The sequence below is a fragment of the Heloderma suspectum genome, chromosome 7 (assembly GCF_057233095.1).
Source record: "Heloderma suspectum isolate Gila_16-S chromosome 7, 16-S_ref, whole genome shotgun sequence".
In the NCBI taxonomy this organism is placed as follows: Eukaryota; Metazoa; Chordata; class Lepidosauria; order Squamata; family Helodermatidae; genus Heloderma; species Heloderma suspectum.
In genome coordinates, this window is record NC_139464.1 from 2,958,821 (window position 1) to 2,975,800 (window position 16,980).

The 16,980-nt window shown below is 48.5% G+C and overlaps 1 protein-coding gene across 1 annotated transcript in view; it reads right to left on the minus strand.

Annotated features, from left to right (window-relative positions):
* LOC146339225 (C-type lectin lectoxin-Lio2-like) overlaps positions 1 to 16,980 on the minus strand; it is a 28,349-nt gene extending 11,369 nt beyond the window's left edge. Inside the window, exons 1-2 of the mRNA XM_084808847.1 lie at positions 16,848 to 16,980; positions 116 to 265 (exon numbers count right to left, since the gene is read on the minus strand). Of these exons, the coding sequence (XP_084664973.1) occupies positions 116 to 265; positions 16,848 to 16,967 (270 nt within the window). The 5' untranslated portion in view covers positions 16,968 to 16,980. The remainder of the gene's footprint in view (positions 1 to 115; positions 266 to 16,847) is intronic.

A 16,980-nucleotide genomic window follows, 5' to 3' on the forward strand; every position in this document is an offset into this window, starting at 1 on the left:
AATGCTCCCCATCCTTGCGTTGGAAGAAGCCCAGTGCAGATCATGAGGCTTGTGGTGAAGCAGCGGCTAGTTCCACATGCCAAGCAGGGACCTGAGTAGAGTACCAAGTGCTCACCATGCTTCCACTTGCCTTCCGGCACAATCCGATCCACACGTATTTTGCATCCACATTTCCTCGAGCCACATAAGCACCGAGGAACCTTGTCTCTTCTGGAGTCTTGATGGAGGCCAAGTGGCCGTCATTCCCTCGCTCCTGGCACAAAGCCTGTTTGGAGAGAGAAGCCAGAGGCATCCAGGTAAGAAACCTGCCGCACTGGGCGGCGCACGTGTGTGGTGTGGGTGTTTCCAGTGGGTTCTCAAGCCTGTGCCTCCCCCAGCGGAACGTCCTGGCTCTGACAGGGGGCAACTGACACCCTTCTGCTCCCGGGGCGCCTGTGCTACCTCACACTTGGAACTGGGTGTCAAGGGCTCCTTGGAGGCCTCTCTCAGTCTAATCCAGTAGCCAAGTCCAGACACAGACAAATGGATTCTTTTCAAAGCTTTATTCCTCTTTTACAACTTAACAACTCTACTGTTAGCAACTAGATATGAGCAGCAGAGTACCTATGCCCTACGTTGGAACAGTTGGTCCCCGTTTGAAAGGGAATTACTGGCAGACCCCTGAACTTAAGGACTAGGGAGAGTCCCTCCCCTTTTCCCTTGGACCCTCTGGGCGCAGCCGTTGTTTGCGCGCCAACCGGGCACTACGCCTCCTTTCTGCGCCCTCCATTTGGCGCCACTCTCTGCGTCGGCGTTGCGCGTCCATCAAGTCTGCTTCCCGCACTCTGTCACTCCCAGGACTGCTATCTAAGCTAGGAATGCTGGTGGGAGGAATCTCCGTCAGCTGTTGGCCCTGGGAAAGAGGAGTGCGCTCCTCTCCCAGGAGCGACTCCTCTTCCTCAGAATCAGAACTACTCTGGGATTCTATGGGCTCAGTGTCCACCCTGACACCGGGACAGCAGAGAGACAGGTCGTTGCAGGTCCTCATGCTCTATTTTTCCTGGCAGGATTTCTGAGGTTTGGATCACTCCTCAGTCATAACGTTGTTTGAATGGTTTAAGAAATAAAAGCATCGAGCACCTTAGCATGTGCTCTGGGAAGTGAGCTCCCGATGAATGCAACCACAAACTAGCTGCATTGGTTCATGCTGAGCCACATCATGGTCTTGGTAGCAAGTGCAGCAGATTTCTTGGCCGGAGAAGGAGGAGCCCAAATCTACCACTTCAGACATATGCCAAGTGTGAAGGACGCCATTTGAAGACAGCCACCCTGGCGGAGCAAGGCCCGCCAGTACCTCCCAGCCCACGTGACTCACCTCTGCTTCGTCAAAAGTCAATGGATCTTCATAGAACTCAAAGCAATACCAGCTTACACCTTCTCAGTAGGTGTAAGCACCTGCAGGGCAGCGAGACCTCTCCTGTGTTTCAGGCCACAGTCCTACAGGGTGGAAGGCAGAAGTGGTGAGGAAGCCAGGCTTAATAGCCAAGTTCAAGGTTCCCATTATTCTGGGGCAGAGACTTCCCTTTGCACTTTCTGTAGTGGGATTGCCACTGGGATGGTTTTATGTGTACTAGGCTTTTGTAAAATGCGGGCCTTTAAAATACTGGTGGCTGCTATACCAGGGCCCGTTAGGGTTGCTAACATTGGTTTTCCACAAGCAGTTGGAAGTCAAATAGTTCCACAGGATAGCTATGTATTATGCAGCTGGCAATGGCCCTTCCCCAAGGCCAAATATCTTCTCTAATGTTTACTGACGAGTAAGCTCCATGCAGCAAAGGACCCTTGCAAGTTCAATTTGAAGCTTCTTCCTTCAGCATCTGCCTCTTAACTGGTTCCTGTTCTGTGTGGCCAGGGTACTAACAATGCATTAGCTCCTAACTGCACCTTAATTAGTCAGTTCCTGTTCTTTGGCAGGAGGGAAGGAATTTCTGTTCTTTCTTCTATTGCGAAATAGAGAGGCAGTGTGGCATAGTGGTTAGAGGGTTGGACTGGGACTTGAGAGATCTGAATTCTAGTCCCCCCTCCGCCATGAAGCTCACTAGGTGACTTTGGTCCAGTCACTGACTCTCAGCCTAACTCATGTCTGTGAAGGTTTGAGGCCTACAGAGGCAAAGGGGGAAAAGATCAGGCTTAGAGGCCTGGGGGAGTTTGTTGTTGTTGTTGGGAGGGGCATCTCTGAGGGCAGTAGTTTCATTTCCCTGGTTAGGTTTCAGTTTCATTTCCCCAGTTAAGTTTCATTTCTTCAGGTTTGAAACCGTACTTTTGTTTTTGAGGGAGGATGGTGTAAAAAGAGAGAGTCAGAAAGACCAGAGCAGTAAGAGCAGAGCTGGGGAGTCTAGAGCCTGAAGAGGGAGCAGGAAGAAGCAGCCTGGTGAAGTCTAAGTACAGCTAGGGTAAAGGAACCTGCGTTTTGCAACTCCCCCCCCCCAATGCCTTTTGTCTCACTCAGCTCTATTGTGTAAATACCTTTAGTTGTAGTTGGCTTGCTTTAATTTATCAGTAAACTTGTGACTGGAGTGTCAATCTCGCCACTTCTAACAGCCTCAACTGACCAGTATTGGAAAGGGAAATGTAAAAGAAGGAAGCTGGGACTCTTAAGGAGACAAGAGATCCTTAAGGCATTGCTCAGGGGGTCCAGGTCATAAGGGGAACCCTGACAATCTCACAGGGTTGTTGTAAGCTTAAAATGTAGAGGAAGAGTATATGTAAGCTGCTGTGGGTTCCTTGCAAGAATTAAAAAGCAAGATATACATGTAATAATAAATGAATAAACAAACAAATAAGTAAACAAGTAAAGCATTATAATGGAATTAGAAATAATTTAGTCTTGTTGTGGTGAAGGGGCTTGCGTAACTCAGTGAAGCCATAAGCTATGCTGTGCAGGGCCACCCAAGATGGACAAGTCATGGTGGAGAGTTCTGACAAAATGTGGTCCACTGGAGAAGGAAATGGCAACCCACTCCAGTATTCTTGCCAAGAAAACCCCATGGAACGTATCACAAGGCTAAAAGAGAGGACGCTGGAAGATGAGCCCCTCAGGTCAGAAGGTGCCCAATATACTACTGGGGAAGAGCAGAGGGAATTTCCAAGTAGCGCCAGAAAGAGTGAAACGACTGGGCCAAAGCTGAAAGGACACTCAGCTGTGGATGTGTCTGGTGGTGAAAAGAAAATCCGATGCTGTAAAGAACAATATTGTTTAGGAACCTGGAATGTAAGATCAATGTGTCAAGGCAAGCTGGAGGTGGTCAAACATGAGATGGCAAGATTAAACATCGACATCTTGGGAATCAGCGAACTAAAATGGACAAGCATGGGTGAGGTTAATTCAGGTGATCTTCAGTAGTAGATATAATTAGAATAGTAATTATATCTACTACTGCGGGCAAGAATCCTTTAGAAGAAATGGAGTAGCACTCATAGTCAATAAAAGGGTGGGAAAAGCCGTACTGGGCTACAATCTCAAAAACGACAGAATGATCTCAGTACGAACCCAAGGCAAACCATTCAACATCACAGTAATTCAAGTCTATGCCCCAACCACTGAGGCCGAAGAAGCTGAGGTTGATCGGTTCTATGAAGACCTACAACACCTTCTAGAACTAACACCAAAAAAAGATGTCCTTTTCATCATAGGGGACTGGAATGCTAAAGCAGGAAGTCAAGAAATAACCGGGATAACAGGCAAGCATGGCCTTGGTGTACAAAATGAAGCAGGACAAAGGCTAATTGAGTTTTGCCAAGAGAACATGCTGATCACAGCAAACACTCTTTTCCAACAGCACAAGAGGCGACTCTACACATGGACATCACCAGATGGTCAATATCGAAATCCGATTGATTATGTCCTTTGCAGCCAAAGATGGAGAAGCTCTATTCAGTCAGTAAAAACAAGACCTGGAGCTGACTGTGGCTCAGATCATGAGCTCCTTATTGCAAAATTTTGGCTTAAATTGAAGAACGTCGGGAAAACCACTAAACCATTCAGGTATGACCTCAATCATATCCCTTATGAATATACAGTGGAGCTGAGGAATAGATTTAAGGGGTTAGACCTGATTGACAGAGTGCCTGAGGAACTATGGACGGAGGTCCGTAACATTGTTCAGGAGGCAGCAACGAAATCCATCCCAAAGAAAAAGAAATGCAAGAAAGCCAAGTGGCTGTCTGATGAGGCATTACAAGCAGCTGAGGAAAGAAGGGAAGCGAAAAGCAAGGGAGAAAGGGGAAAACATAGCCAACTGAATGCAGATTTCCAGAGAATAGCAAGGAGAGACAAGAAGGCCTTCTTAAATGAACAATGCAAAGAAATCAAGGAAAACAACAGAATGGGAAAGACTAGAGATCTCTTCAAGAAAATCGAAGATCTCAAGGGAACGTTTTGTGCAAAGACGGGCATGATAAAGGACAAAGAAGGCAGGGACCTAGCAGAAGCAGCTGAGATTAAGAAGAGGTGGCAAGAATACACAGAAGAACTATACAGGAAAGACCTTAATGTCCCTGATTGCCATGATAGTGCGGTCACTGAATTTGAGCCAGACATCCTCGAGAGTGAAGTCAAGTGGGCCTTAGGAAGCATTACTAACAGCAAAGCTAGCGGAGATGACAGTATTCCAGCTGAGCTATTTAAAATCCTAAAAGATGTTGCTGTTAAAGTGCTGCACTCAATATGCCAACAAATGTGGAACACTCAACAGTGGCCACAAGACTGGAAAAGGTCAGTTTATATTCCAGTTCCAAAGAAGGACAATACCAAAGAGTGTTCAAACTACCGTACAATTGCGCTCATTTCACATGCCAGCAAGGTTATGCTCAAAATCCTACAAGCTAGGCTTCAGCAGTATGTGAACTGAGAACTACCGGAAGTACAAGCTGGGTTTCAAATAGGGAGAAATCAAAGAATCATAGAATAGTAGGGTTGGAAGTGGCCTACAAGGCCATCGAGTCCAACCCCCTGCTCAATGTAGGAATCCAAGTCAGAGCATCCCTGACAAATGGCTGTCCAGCCTCGTCTTGAATGTCTCCAGTGTGGGAGAGCCCACCACCTCCCCAGGTAATTGGTTCCATTGTGGTATTGCTCTTACAGTCAGGACGTTTTTCCTGATGTTCAGCTGGAATCTGGCTTCCTGTAACTTGAGCCCATTATTCCGTGTCCTGCACTCTGGGATGATCAAGAAAAGATCCTGGCCTTCTTCTCTGTGACAACCTTTCAAGTACTTGAAGAGTGCTATCATATCTCCCCTCAGTCTTCTCTTCTCAAGGCTAAACATGCCCAGTTCTTTCAGTCTCTCCTCGAAGGACTTTGTTTCCAGTCCCCTGATCATCTTTGTTGCCCTCCTCTGAACCCTCTCCAGTTTGTCTGCATCCTTCTGAAAGTGTGGTGCCCAGAACTGGACACAGTACTCCAGATGAGGCCTAACCAGGGCTGAGTAGAGGGGAACTAGTACTTCCCGGGATTTTCAAGCTATGCTTCTATTAATGCAGCCTAAAAGAGCATTTGCCTTTTTTGCAGCCACATCACATTGTTGGCTCATATTCAGCTTGTGATCGACAACAATTCCAAGATCCTTCTCGCTTGTAGTGTTGTTGAGCCACGTATCCCCCATCTTGTAACTGTGCATTTGGTTTCTTTTTCCTAGGGGCAGAACTGGGCATTTATCCCTATTAAATGTCATTCTGTTGTTTTCTGCCCAGCGCTCCAGTCTATCCAGATCACTTTGAATTTTGTTTCTGTCTTCCAAAGTATTAGCTATCCCGCCCAATTTGGTGTCATCTGTAAATTTGATCAGCATTCCCTGCACCTCCTCCTCCAAGTCATTCATAAAAATGTTGAAGAGCACTGGGCCCAGGACTGAGCCCTGCGGTACCCCGCTCGTTACCTCTCCCCAGTTTGAGAAGGTCCCATTGATGAACACTCTTTGAGTCCGATCCTGTAGCCAACTGTGGATCCACCGTATCGTTGTCTCATCTAGCCCACTTTGAGCTAGTTTGCTCATCAGGATATCATGGGGCACTTTGTCGAAAGCTTTGCTGAAGTCGAGGTATATGATGTCTACAGAATCCCCACAGTCCACAAGGGAGGTTACTTGATTTGTCTGGCAGGACTTGTTTTTGACAAATCCATGTTGGCTTCGAGTAATCACGGCATTGTTTTCAAGGTGCTTCCAGATGGATTCCTTTATCATCTGCTCCAGAATTTTCCCAGGGATTGATGTCAGACTGACTGGTCTGTAGTTCCCAGGTTTCTCCTTTTTATCCTTTTTGAAGATAGGGACAACGTTAGCCCTCCTCCAGTCATCTGGCACTTCCCCCGTCCTCCATGATTTCTCAAAGAGAATAGACAGCGGTTCTGAGAGTTCTTCTGCCAGCTCCTTTATTCCTCTACCGTGCAGTTCATCTGGCCCTGGAGATTTGAACTCATTCAAAGTAATTAGGTGTTCCTTGACCATATGCCTATCGATCTCAAGCTGCAATCCTGCCCCTTCAGCCTGTACTTCGCCTTTGCCAGGGGGGTCATAGACCCTCTTTTGGGAGAAGACTGAGCCAAAGTAGGAATTGAGCACCTCTGCCTTTTCTTTGTCATCTGTTATCGTTTTGCCATCCTTATTTAATAGCTGAACAACCATTTCTTTCCTCTGCCTTTTACTATGCACGTAGCTGAAGAAAGCCTTTTTGTTGTTTTTAGCATCCCTTGCTAACCTCAGCTCGTTCTCAGCTTTAGCCTTCCTGACGCCATCCTTGCAATTCTGTGCTATCTGCCTGTACTCTTCCTTTGTTACTTGGCCTTCTTTCCACTTCCTATATGTGTCCTTTTTTGTTTTCAGGTCATCCCTAAGCTTTTTGTGAAGCTACATTGGCTTTTTCTGTTGTCTTCCACCTTTTCTTCTTGTTGGAATTGTTTGTGATTGTGCCTTGAGAATTTCCTTTTTTAAAAGCTCCCACCCATCTTGGACTCCTTTTCTCGTTAGCGTTGCTTGCCATGGGACCTGACTGATCATTGTTCTGAGTTTATTAAAATCAGCTTTCCTAAAATCCAGGGTACGCGTTTGACTACACTCGGCTTTTGCTTCCCTTAGAACCAAGAACTCAAGTACAACATGGTCGCTTTCCCCCAGAGTTCCTGTAACTGCTACTTTATCCACTAAGTCATCTCTGTTGGTTAGGATCAAGTCAAGGATAGCCCATCCTCTAGTTCCTTCCTCTACTTTCTGTAGGAGGAAGTTATCCACCACACAAGTCAGGAATTTCCTGGAGGGGCCATGTTTTGCAGAATTTGTCTCCCAACAAATATCGGGGAAATTGAAGTCCCCCATTACTACTACATCATGCTTCCTTAAAACCTTGGCTATTTGCTTTTCAAAGGTTTCATCCTTGTCTTCTCCTTGATTGGATGGCCAGTAGTAGACTCCGACCACCAGGTTCCTTTTATTCTTTGCTCCATTTATTTCGACCCAGATGCTCTCGATGGGGCTACCAAGCTCCTCCTCCTGTATTTCTGTGCAGAGATATGTATTTTTCACATACAGTGCAACCCCACCTCCCTTTCTCTTCCTCCTGTTCTTTTTGAACAAGTTGTATCCTTCAATTGCTGTATTCCAGTCATGAGAGTCATCCCACCAACTCTCAGTTATACCTATCAGGTCATAATTTCCCTCTTGTATTAAGAGTTCAAGTTCATTCTGTTTGTTTCCCATACTCTGGGCATTAGTATATAGACATCGAAGACCATGTGCTTCATAGTCTGGCTTTCTTCCTACATGTGTCTGAAGACTATTATTGGGCGCTATTAGAGCTGTTCTCTTCATTGCTGTGCATGCGCCTACATCCATTGTTACCCCCAGCATTACATCTCCCTTCCCCATAGGATTCAGTTTAAAGCCCTCTTGATGAAGTTCTTCATGCTGTGGCCAAACACATTCTTCCCATCCTTTGTGAGGTGCAACCCATCCCTTGCCAACAGCCCATCTTCCAGGAAGTATAGCCCGTGGTCCCAGAATCCAAATCTCTCTCGTCGGCACCACCTTCATAGCCAGTCATTCACCCGGAGTATTTTTCATTCCCTTTCTATCCCTCTTCTAGAGATCAAATCTAGAGATCAAATCGCCAACATTTGCTGGATCATGGAGAAAGCAAGAGAATTCCAGAAAAGCATCTATTTCTGCTTGATTGACTATGCTAAAGCCTTTGATTGTGTGGATCACAACAAACTCTGGCAAATTCTTAAAGAGATGGAAGTACCAGACGACCTTACCTGTCTCCTGAGAAACCTCTATGAGGGTCAAGAAGCAACAGTAAGAACCGGACATGGAACAACCGATTGGTTCAAAATTGGGAAAGGAGTACAACAGGGCTGTATATTGTCGCCCTACTTATTTAATTTATATGCAGAGTACATCATGGGAAACGCCAGGTTGGATGAATCACAGGTCGGAATTAAGATTGCCGGGAGAATTATCAACAACCTCAGATATGCAGACGATACCATCCTAATGGCAGAAAGCGAGGAGGATCTAAAGAGCCTCTTGTTGAGGGTGAAAGTGGAGAGTGCAAAAGCTGGTTTGAAACTCAACATTAAAAAAACTATGATCATGGCATCTGGCCCCATCACTTCCTGGCATATAGAAGGGGAAGAAATGGAAGCAGTGACAGATTTTACTTTCTTGGGCTTCAAGATCACTGCAGATGGTGACTGTAGCCATGAAATTAAAAGACGCTTGCTCCTTGGGAGGAAAGCTATGTCAAACCTAGACAGCATAGTAAGAAGCAGAGACATCATCTTGCTGACAAAGGTTCATATAATCAAAGCTATGGTTTTCCCAGTAGTAATATATGGCTGTGAGAGCTAGACTATAAGGAAGGCTGAGCGCCGAAGAATTGATGCGTTCGAACTGTGGTGCTGAAGAAGACACTTACGAGTCCCCTGGACTGCAAAGAGGTCAAATCAGTCAACCCTAAAGGAAATCAACCCTGAGTGCTCATTGGAAGGACAGATACTGAAGCTGAAGCTCAAATCTTTTGGCCACCTAATGCGAAGAGAAAACTCTCTGGAAAAGACCCTGATGCTGGGAAAGACTGAAGGCAAAAGGAGAAGGGGACCGCAGGGGATGAGATGGCTAGATAGCATCACTGATGCAATGAATATGAATTTGAGCACACTCCGGGAGAGAGTGGAGGACAGGAAGGCCTGGCGTCCTATGGTCCATGGCGTCACAAAGAGTTGGGCACGACTTAACGACTGAACTACCACAACAAAAGTCCTATCTTCGTGAGGAATGGGAAAGCCTTCGCAGTTCCTTCACTCCTTACAACCAACCCTGGACCCGGGCCTCCTTGGCCTGGGCCACTCATAGGCCTGCCTGACCAACCTTCTCTCTATTGCTGCCCAGACACAAAGGAAGGTTTTACCTGACCATGATGGCTTCAGACCCCCTGAATGTTGGGCTGCAGGCCTAGCTAATGAGCAGCCCCCTCCCTGCCTCCCAAGGACACATTTTACAGCCAGCTTAAGCCTCAAATTAGCATCTGTTCTGCTTCATGCAGAACAATGTAAAATATTTACTCACTCCCAGGCCTTCCCCAGCAATGTCCAGGAAAAGGGCCAGAGCGAGAGGCCTCTGGTTCGCTGCTCTGCTCTCAGAGCGCTCCTGCTCCAGTTCTCGGATCCCAACGATGTCTCCATCACGCAGCTCTCATGAGACACTTCTCATGGAGCTGCAGGCCTACTGTCTTTATTATGTTCGGCGCCCACACAAAATGGCTCCTGCTGCCCGCCCTCCTCCCTGAGCCCCAGCACTCCCTCCTCAGCGACAAGAAGCAGACCCTCCATTGGAGTGGTATCACTAGTCTTCAAGGGACAGTGTCACCACTGTAGCTCACTGCAGACAGTACATTAAAAAAAAACACAGCTACTGAGTGAGCTCAGCTTGCCCGCCCCCCCAGTTTGGTGCCCTGGGCGACCACCCAGTTCATCCACCCCTAATGCTGGCCTTTGCCTCTGTATACGGAGCTTCCATTTAAAGGTCTTCTGGCTAGCAGCCTTTGGAGACCTCTCCTTCTGTATGTGATGCCTTGGTGACCTTTCTGTCTCACCCCTTTGTGGTGGTCCAACAGAGCTCAGCAGGCACTCTGCTCTTTTTTTCTGGACTCTCTTTCAGCTGCATGATTCCTGTTGTGGAAAATAACTAAGGCAAGGCCATGTTGTCTCAGCTTTTTTTTGTGCCAATGTGGCAGATTCCTCAAAAGCCCATAACTGTTGTCTTTGTTTCTTCTGTACTGAAGGAGAAACTGCTAGGACAGTAGTGATAAGTTATCTTGTCTCCACAGCAACTCACCCCAGACCTAAGAATCATCGTCCTTGCAAAAGTTGCAGGGCTCTGAGAAGAAGGTGATGGTCCAGTAAAAGTTTAATTGAGAATGAGCAGACATGCGCACTGGGCTTGGCTGATGTCACTTATTTAGCCACACTATGATTATAAATGTAACTGGTGAGTGTTGATTTGTGCTGCCTCTGGGTTGACAGAGCTGCCTTCATTGTACACGAATAAACTCAAGTTGAATCTTACCTGCGTGTCCAGAGCTTAATTGGAGGGCAGCTGGGCACGGACCTCCAAGTCCAGTTTGGACTTTTACCACATTGTTTTATTTATTTATTTATTTATTAAATTTATTAATCGCCCATCTGACTGGTCACCCAGCCACTCTGGGCGATGTACAACCCACCATAAACAATTTAAAACAATAAAATTTTACCATAATTTTTTTTTTAAAATACCCTAACCCACCCCAAATGCCTGCCTGAACAACCACGTTTTTAATGCACGACGGAAGCTCATTAAAGAGGGGGCATGACGGAGTTCCCTAGGGAGGGAGTTCCACAGAGTGGGGGCCACCACAGAGAAGGCTCTCTCCCTCGTCCCCACCAGTCTAGCTGTCCTGGCTGATGGGACAGAGAGAAGGCCATCCGAGGCTGATCTTGTTAAGCGGCCTGTCTGGTGTTGCTGGAGGCGCTCCTTAAGATAGGCTGGGCCGGAACCATATAGGGTTTTAAAGGTCAAAACCAACACCTTGAATTTGGCCCGGAAAACAACTGGTAACCAGTGCAACTCCTTCAGCACTGGAGTGATGTGATCTCGCCGGCGGCTGCCTTTAATCAGGCGAGCCGTAGCGTTCTGTACCAGCTGCAGCTTCCGAACCGTCTTCAAGGGTAACCCCACGTAGAGCGCATGACAGTAGTCTAAACGAGAGGAGACCAGGGCATGTACTACCGATGGGAGCAGATGGTCGGGAAGGAAGGGGCGCAGCCGCCGTATCAGATGGAGTTGATACAGCGCAGTCCGGCTCACAGCTGACACCTGAGCCTCCATGGACAGCTGGGAGTCCAAAATGACCCCCAGGCTGCGGACTTGGTCTTTCAAGGGTAGCCGTACCCCATTCAACACCAGGTCAACATCCCCCAGCCTCCTCTTGTCTCCCACCAAAAGTACCTCGGTCTTGTCAGGGTTGAGCTTCAGCTTATTCCTCCCCATCCAGCCACTCACCGTCTCCAGACATTTGGACAGGGATTCTACGGCCAACCTTGGTGAAGATTTGAATGAGAGGTAGAGCTGCGTGTCATCTGCATATTGATGACACTGCACCCCAAACCTCCTGATGATAGCCCCCCGTGGCTTCACATAGATGTTAAATAGCATTGGGGAGAGGATGGAACCCTGTGGCACCCCACAAGTAAGTGGCCACGAGTCCGAAACCTCCTCTCCCAGTGCTACCCTCTGGTACCTGCTGGAGAGGAAGGACCGGAACCACTGCAATACAGTGTTTCCAATGCCCAACCCCTCCAGGCGGTCCAGGAGGATACCGTGGTCAACGGTATCAAAAGCCGCTGAGAGGTCGAGGAGAACAAGGAAGGAGCATTCACCCCTATCCAGAGCCCTCCTCATATCATCCACCAAGGCGACCAAGGCCGTTTCTGTCCCATGCCCTGGCCTGAAGCCCGACTGAAATGGGTCTAGATAATCAGTTTCTTCCAAGTGTGCCTTCAACTGCACTGCCACCACCCGCTCAATCACCTTGTCCAAAAATGGCAGATTTGAGACTGGGCGAAAGTTGTTCAGAACTTGAGGATCCAAGGAGGGCTTCTTTAAGAGCGGTCTTATCACTGCCTCCTTGAGGGCTGATGGCATCACTCCCTCCTCAAGGGAGGCGTTCACCACCGCCTTGATCCCCTCACCCAGTCTCTCTCTGCAGCTCATAATGAGCCAAGATGGGCAAGGATCAAGTAAGCAGGTGGTTGGCCTTACAGATGAAAGCACCTTGTCCACTTCATCAGGAGGAAGAAGCTGGAACCGATCCCACAAAACCGGTTTGCCACAGGCCGCCTCTTGCTCACTAACTGTATCCACAGTGTGCAGAGTAACACACCTAATCTGATCAGTTTTTATCTGCAAAGTGCCTTGCCAAAGCCTCACAGGAGGCCTTAGAATGCTCCAGTGGTTCCGGAGCCACAGGACCGACCAGGCTCCGGACCACTTGGAACAGCCTCCTGGGGCAGCACTCTGCAGACGCGATGGAGGCAGCATAATATTCCTTTTTTGCTGCCTTCACCGCCACGTGATAGGCTGAAGATGCAGCTCTAGCCCGTGTCTGATCGTCTTTGGAGCGAGACTTCCGCCACCGGCGCTCTAGCCGTCTCACCTCCTGTTTCAGAGCTCGTAACCATGGATTGAACCATGGTGCAGTCCGAGCGCTGTTCAGGGGGAGAGGGCGTTTCGGAGCCACCTGATCTAATGCCCCAGTAATTGCGGCATTCCAGCCACCCACCAGGGTCTCGACCGAGTGGCCGTTGGCATGCCCCAGAGAATCCCCAAGCGCGTTCAGGAATCCATTTGGATCCATAAGACGCCTGGGGCGGACCATTTTAATGGGTCCTCCACCCCTGCGGAGGGGTTGTGGAACCGAGAAGTCCAACATCACCAGATAGTGATCTGACCATGACAAGGGGGTGGTGGATATACCCCCGACTTCCAGATCACTCCCCGCTTCTCCAGAAACAAACACAAGATCTAGTGCATGACCGGCTACATGGGTGGGCCCAGTTAGAATATGGTGCAGCTCCCAGGAGGCCATGGTCTCCATGAAGTCCCGAGGTGCTCCTGTGAGGATGGCCTCCGAATGTACGTTGAAGTCCCCCAACACCAGTAAGTTAGGGGACTGTACACGCACGTCAGAGACCACCTCAAGCACCTCGGCCAGGGAGTCAGTCGTGCAGCGGGGTGGACGGTACACGAGCAGAATCCCCAGACTGCCCTTCGGGCCCAACCTCCAGTACATGCACTCAACAACCTTGGTCTCCCGGAGAGGGGGTCTGGTGAAGACCAAGGACTCTCGGTAGATAACAGCCACTCCCCCTCCCCGATCCCCAGCCCTCGGCTGCTGTGCATACGAAAATCCAGCTGGACACATGGCTGCAAGGGTTGGAGCAGCAGCCTTGGCCAGCCAGGTCTCTGTAATACATGCCAGGTCTGCACCCTCATCCAGGATCATGTCATGGATGAGGAGGTTTTCTGGGTAACAGACCTGGCATTGCAGAGCAGCAAACGAAGGCCAGAAGATGGGGTCACGCCTCCCCCAGCCATCCTTTGGCTCTGGACAGGCCCGGAGCAGGGGACAGATACTACACATCTCTCCCTTGTTCCCCTTACCTGGCATGGCCTGCTCCTAGCGCTCCGCCAGCGCCTGCCGCCCAGCCTCGGTATGTTCTGGCCCCCAACACTCCCCCCACTGCCTCCATCAGGTTATTGTTACCACCTTTGTGCTGGAAACTGCACAATCTACTTTTCCAGCAGTGACCTTCAGCGTTTAATCCCTAAAGGAGCTGTGACTGAAACATCTAATCTGAAACCCTTCCTCAGAGATGGGAAGGAACTAGGGATGGCGGAGAATTCCACCATAGATTTCAGTGAGGCCAAATGCACTGGCATTCGGCCCCGCGAAATCCATGGCAGAACGGCCTCCTACCCCCCCGTGGATTCCCCCCAGGACGAAGCTTACCTGGGGCGGATGTTCTGGCGGCAGCAGCTCCGGCAGCGGCTCCGGCGGCGGCAGCTGGTCTTTCAACCGGCTGCCGCGGCCGCCATTTGCATCTGCTGTTTGCCATGATAGGCTACATAAGTATTTACGTAGCCTATCACAGCAAGCAAAAAAACCAAAAAAAAACCAGCATACGCAAATGGCGGCAGCTATGGAGGCCGCCATTTGCATTCCCTATTTTTCGCCGTTTTAGCCTACGTAAATATTTATGTAGGCTATTACGACAAAAAAAGGGGAACGCAAATAGCGTAGTGGACATTATTTGCGTTCCTTTTTTTTCGCCGTAATAACTTACGTAAATATTTACGTAGGCTAAAACAGCAGGTAAAAAAAGGAACGCAAATAGTGCCCGCTACGTTATTTGCGTTCCCCTTTTTTTTCACCATAATAGCCTATGTAAATATTTACGTAGGCTAAAACAGTGAAAAATAGGGAACGCAAATGGCAGCCGCCGTAGCCGCCGTTTGCGTACGATGTTTTGTTTTGTTTTTTGCCTGCCGTGATAGGCTACGTAAATACTTACATATCCTATCATGGCAGCCTGGCTGGACTGTAGGAGCCAGTCCGCGGCCGGAACTCCGGCTGTGGATGGCCCTGGCCAGCCGCTCCGTGGAGCCGCTGCAGAGCGGAGCCAGCCGGGCAGGATTCCGGTGGGGAGGACTGGATCGCCTCCCCCCCGTCGAGGATTCCGGGGGGAGGGATGGAGTGCCTCCCCCCCCACCACAAATCAATCAGCGAAAAGGTAAGTGACTTTCATACATCCCTAGAAGGAACACATACTGCACATGTTCAGAAGTGTTATCTTTATGATTGCTTCTCTTGTTCAGGGTTTCAGCATTTTCACTCTTCCATTGCTTGGATTAAAACACACCGACACAAACATGCGCTCCTTAACATTCTGCCCAGTTACATATCTCCTTCAGCTTTGCTCTTGCATTAGGTGTCCCACCAACATTTCAAGAGGGGCGATCAAGACAGAGCTCCTCCTTTTCCCACCCCAACTCTTAAGCCAGCCTTCCTCCACCCACTGCCCTCCAGATGTGTTGGAGAAGACTCCCATCATCCCCAGCCAGTGTGGCCATTGATGATGGTTGTATTCCAACGCATCTGGAGAGCACCAGGTTCTGTAAAGACACCTTAAGCCTTCACAGTATTTTGTTACACTGTAGGAGACACTGTCATCATCTCCCTTGTCTCCAAAGCACCTTGGAATTCCCTCTGGTCCCTCCCTTCCATTCTCCCTTTTCCAGGCTGTCACAGAGGCTTGTCCCTTTTCAGCTGCTGAAAGATATGGCCCTGTCATGACCCTGGGTTCTGATTCTGCCTCTTCAGGAGAGGAAGTCTCTGATAGGAACCTCTCAGACCCAGAAGAGGATATGGCTGCCAAAGAACCCATTGATGTCCCTCTCTCCTCAGGGCACTCAGCCGCAGATGAGCCCCTGGAAGCAGTCCCTCTGATTCTGGAGGAGGTCGCACTGCTGTCCTCAGAGTCTGAGGAGTCCAGTTCTGAAGCCACCACTACACCCTAGATGCCTCCAGGCCACCGCAGCCAAAGGCTTCGAAAGCAAGCAAGGCCTCTTTAAGGGAGAAGGACTCATGCAATGTGTGGGAGGAGCTAGCAGCCTCTGGGAAGCCCAAGTCCTATTTGTAGAAGCCCATAAGCCAAGTTTGTCTGGTTTCCACCCTGGACCTACTTGGAGCGCTCCATGGTGCCATCCAGTCCTTAATTTCCCTAACTGGTATATGGCCTTGGCTTTGTCTGACCTTGCTTCTGGATCCTTCCACCATTTTGTCCATCCTGGAACTTGATGCATGCCTGACTTTGCCTGTTGGAGCTGAACCCTTGATCACTGATCGTATCTCTGAGAAAGCTGATGCTGCCATACCCCCAACTGGGCTAACCCCTATACTGAACAGGACCCGTGGCCTGAAGCTGTACAGTTCCTATCATTTCTGAACCTCCTGCTGAAACCCTATGTTGTGCTGTGGGCACGCCTTGAATCCCTTTTTGTGGCCTTTCCTTTTGCCAATCTTCCCCTGTCCAACAGATCCAGCATGTCCCTGGCTGAACATATTTTCCCCACATGTTGCTATCACTGTGGCACCTGCCTCCTTAACCCCTCCTCATCACATCCAAGCACTTTGTCCTCCTTACATTTAAAAGACCCTCGTTTCAAGGTTAGTCTGAGGACCAGTTTCAATTTGTATACACTAAAATGATTTCACATTCATTTCAAAAAGAGCATAAAATAAAGTGCAGAAATTTCATACTTTTCCCATGGTTAATCATTGTGCACATATCAGCCCCACATATCCAGACCATAGATTTCCTGAGTGAGTACTGTATTCTAGCCACTGTTTTATCCTGATTCTGCTTTTATTGTAAATTTTAGTGTCTTGTATTTTGTTGTACACCTCCTTGATAATTCTGCAGGTGGATCGATTTATAATTTTTTAACCAATCATAAAAAATAAATTTTAGGCATTGATATATTCCTATGCATAATGTATAAGATTATCCCAGTATTGGGGAAAAGGCAGGATATAAATATAATAATTATAACAATAACAATAACAATAACAATAACAATAACAAAATGGGTAGAGAGTCCTCACAGGGCACCACTTATTAATCATCCACCATGGAAGAACAATGATCAGGATCCTCTTTGGGAAGCAACTGTATATACACTTCTATCATATTTGCAGTGTTAGCAATGACTTACCTTCCGCCCAGGTGGTGGACAGGAAGCTGCCAAAGAGACAAAGGACGAGGCAAGCAATGGGGGCCATCTTGGCTCTAGGCCTATAGAGAGAGACAGGGGCTGAGGAAGTTCTTCTCTCATTGCTGACAACCTT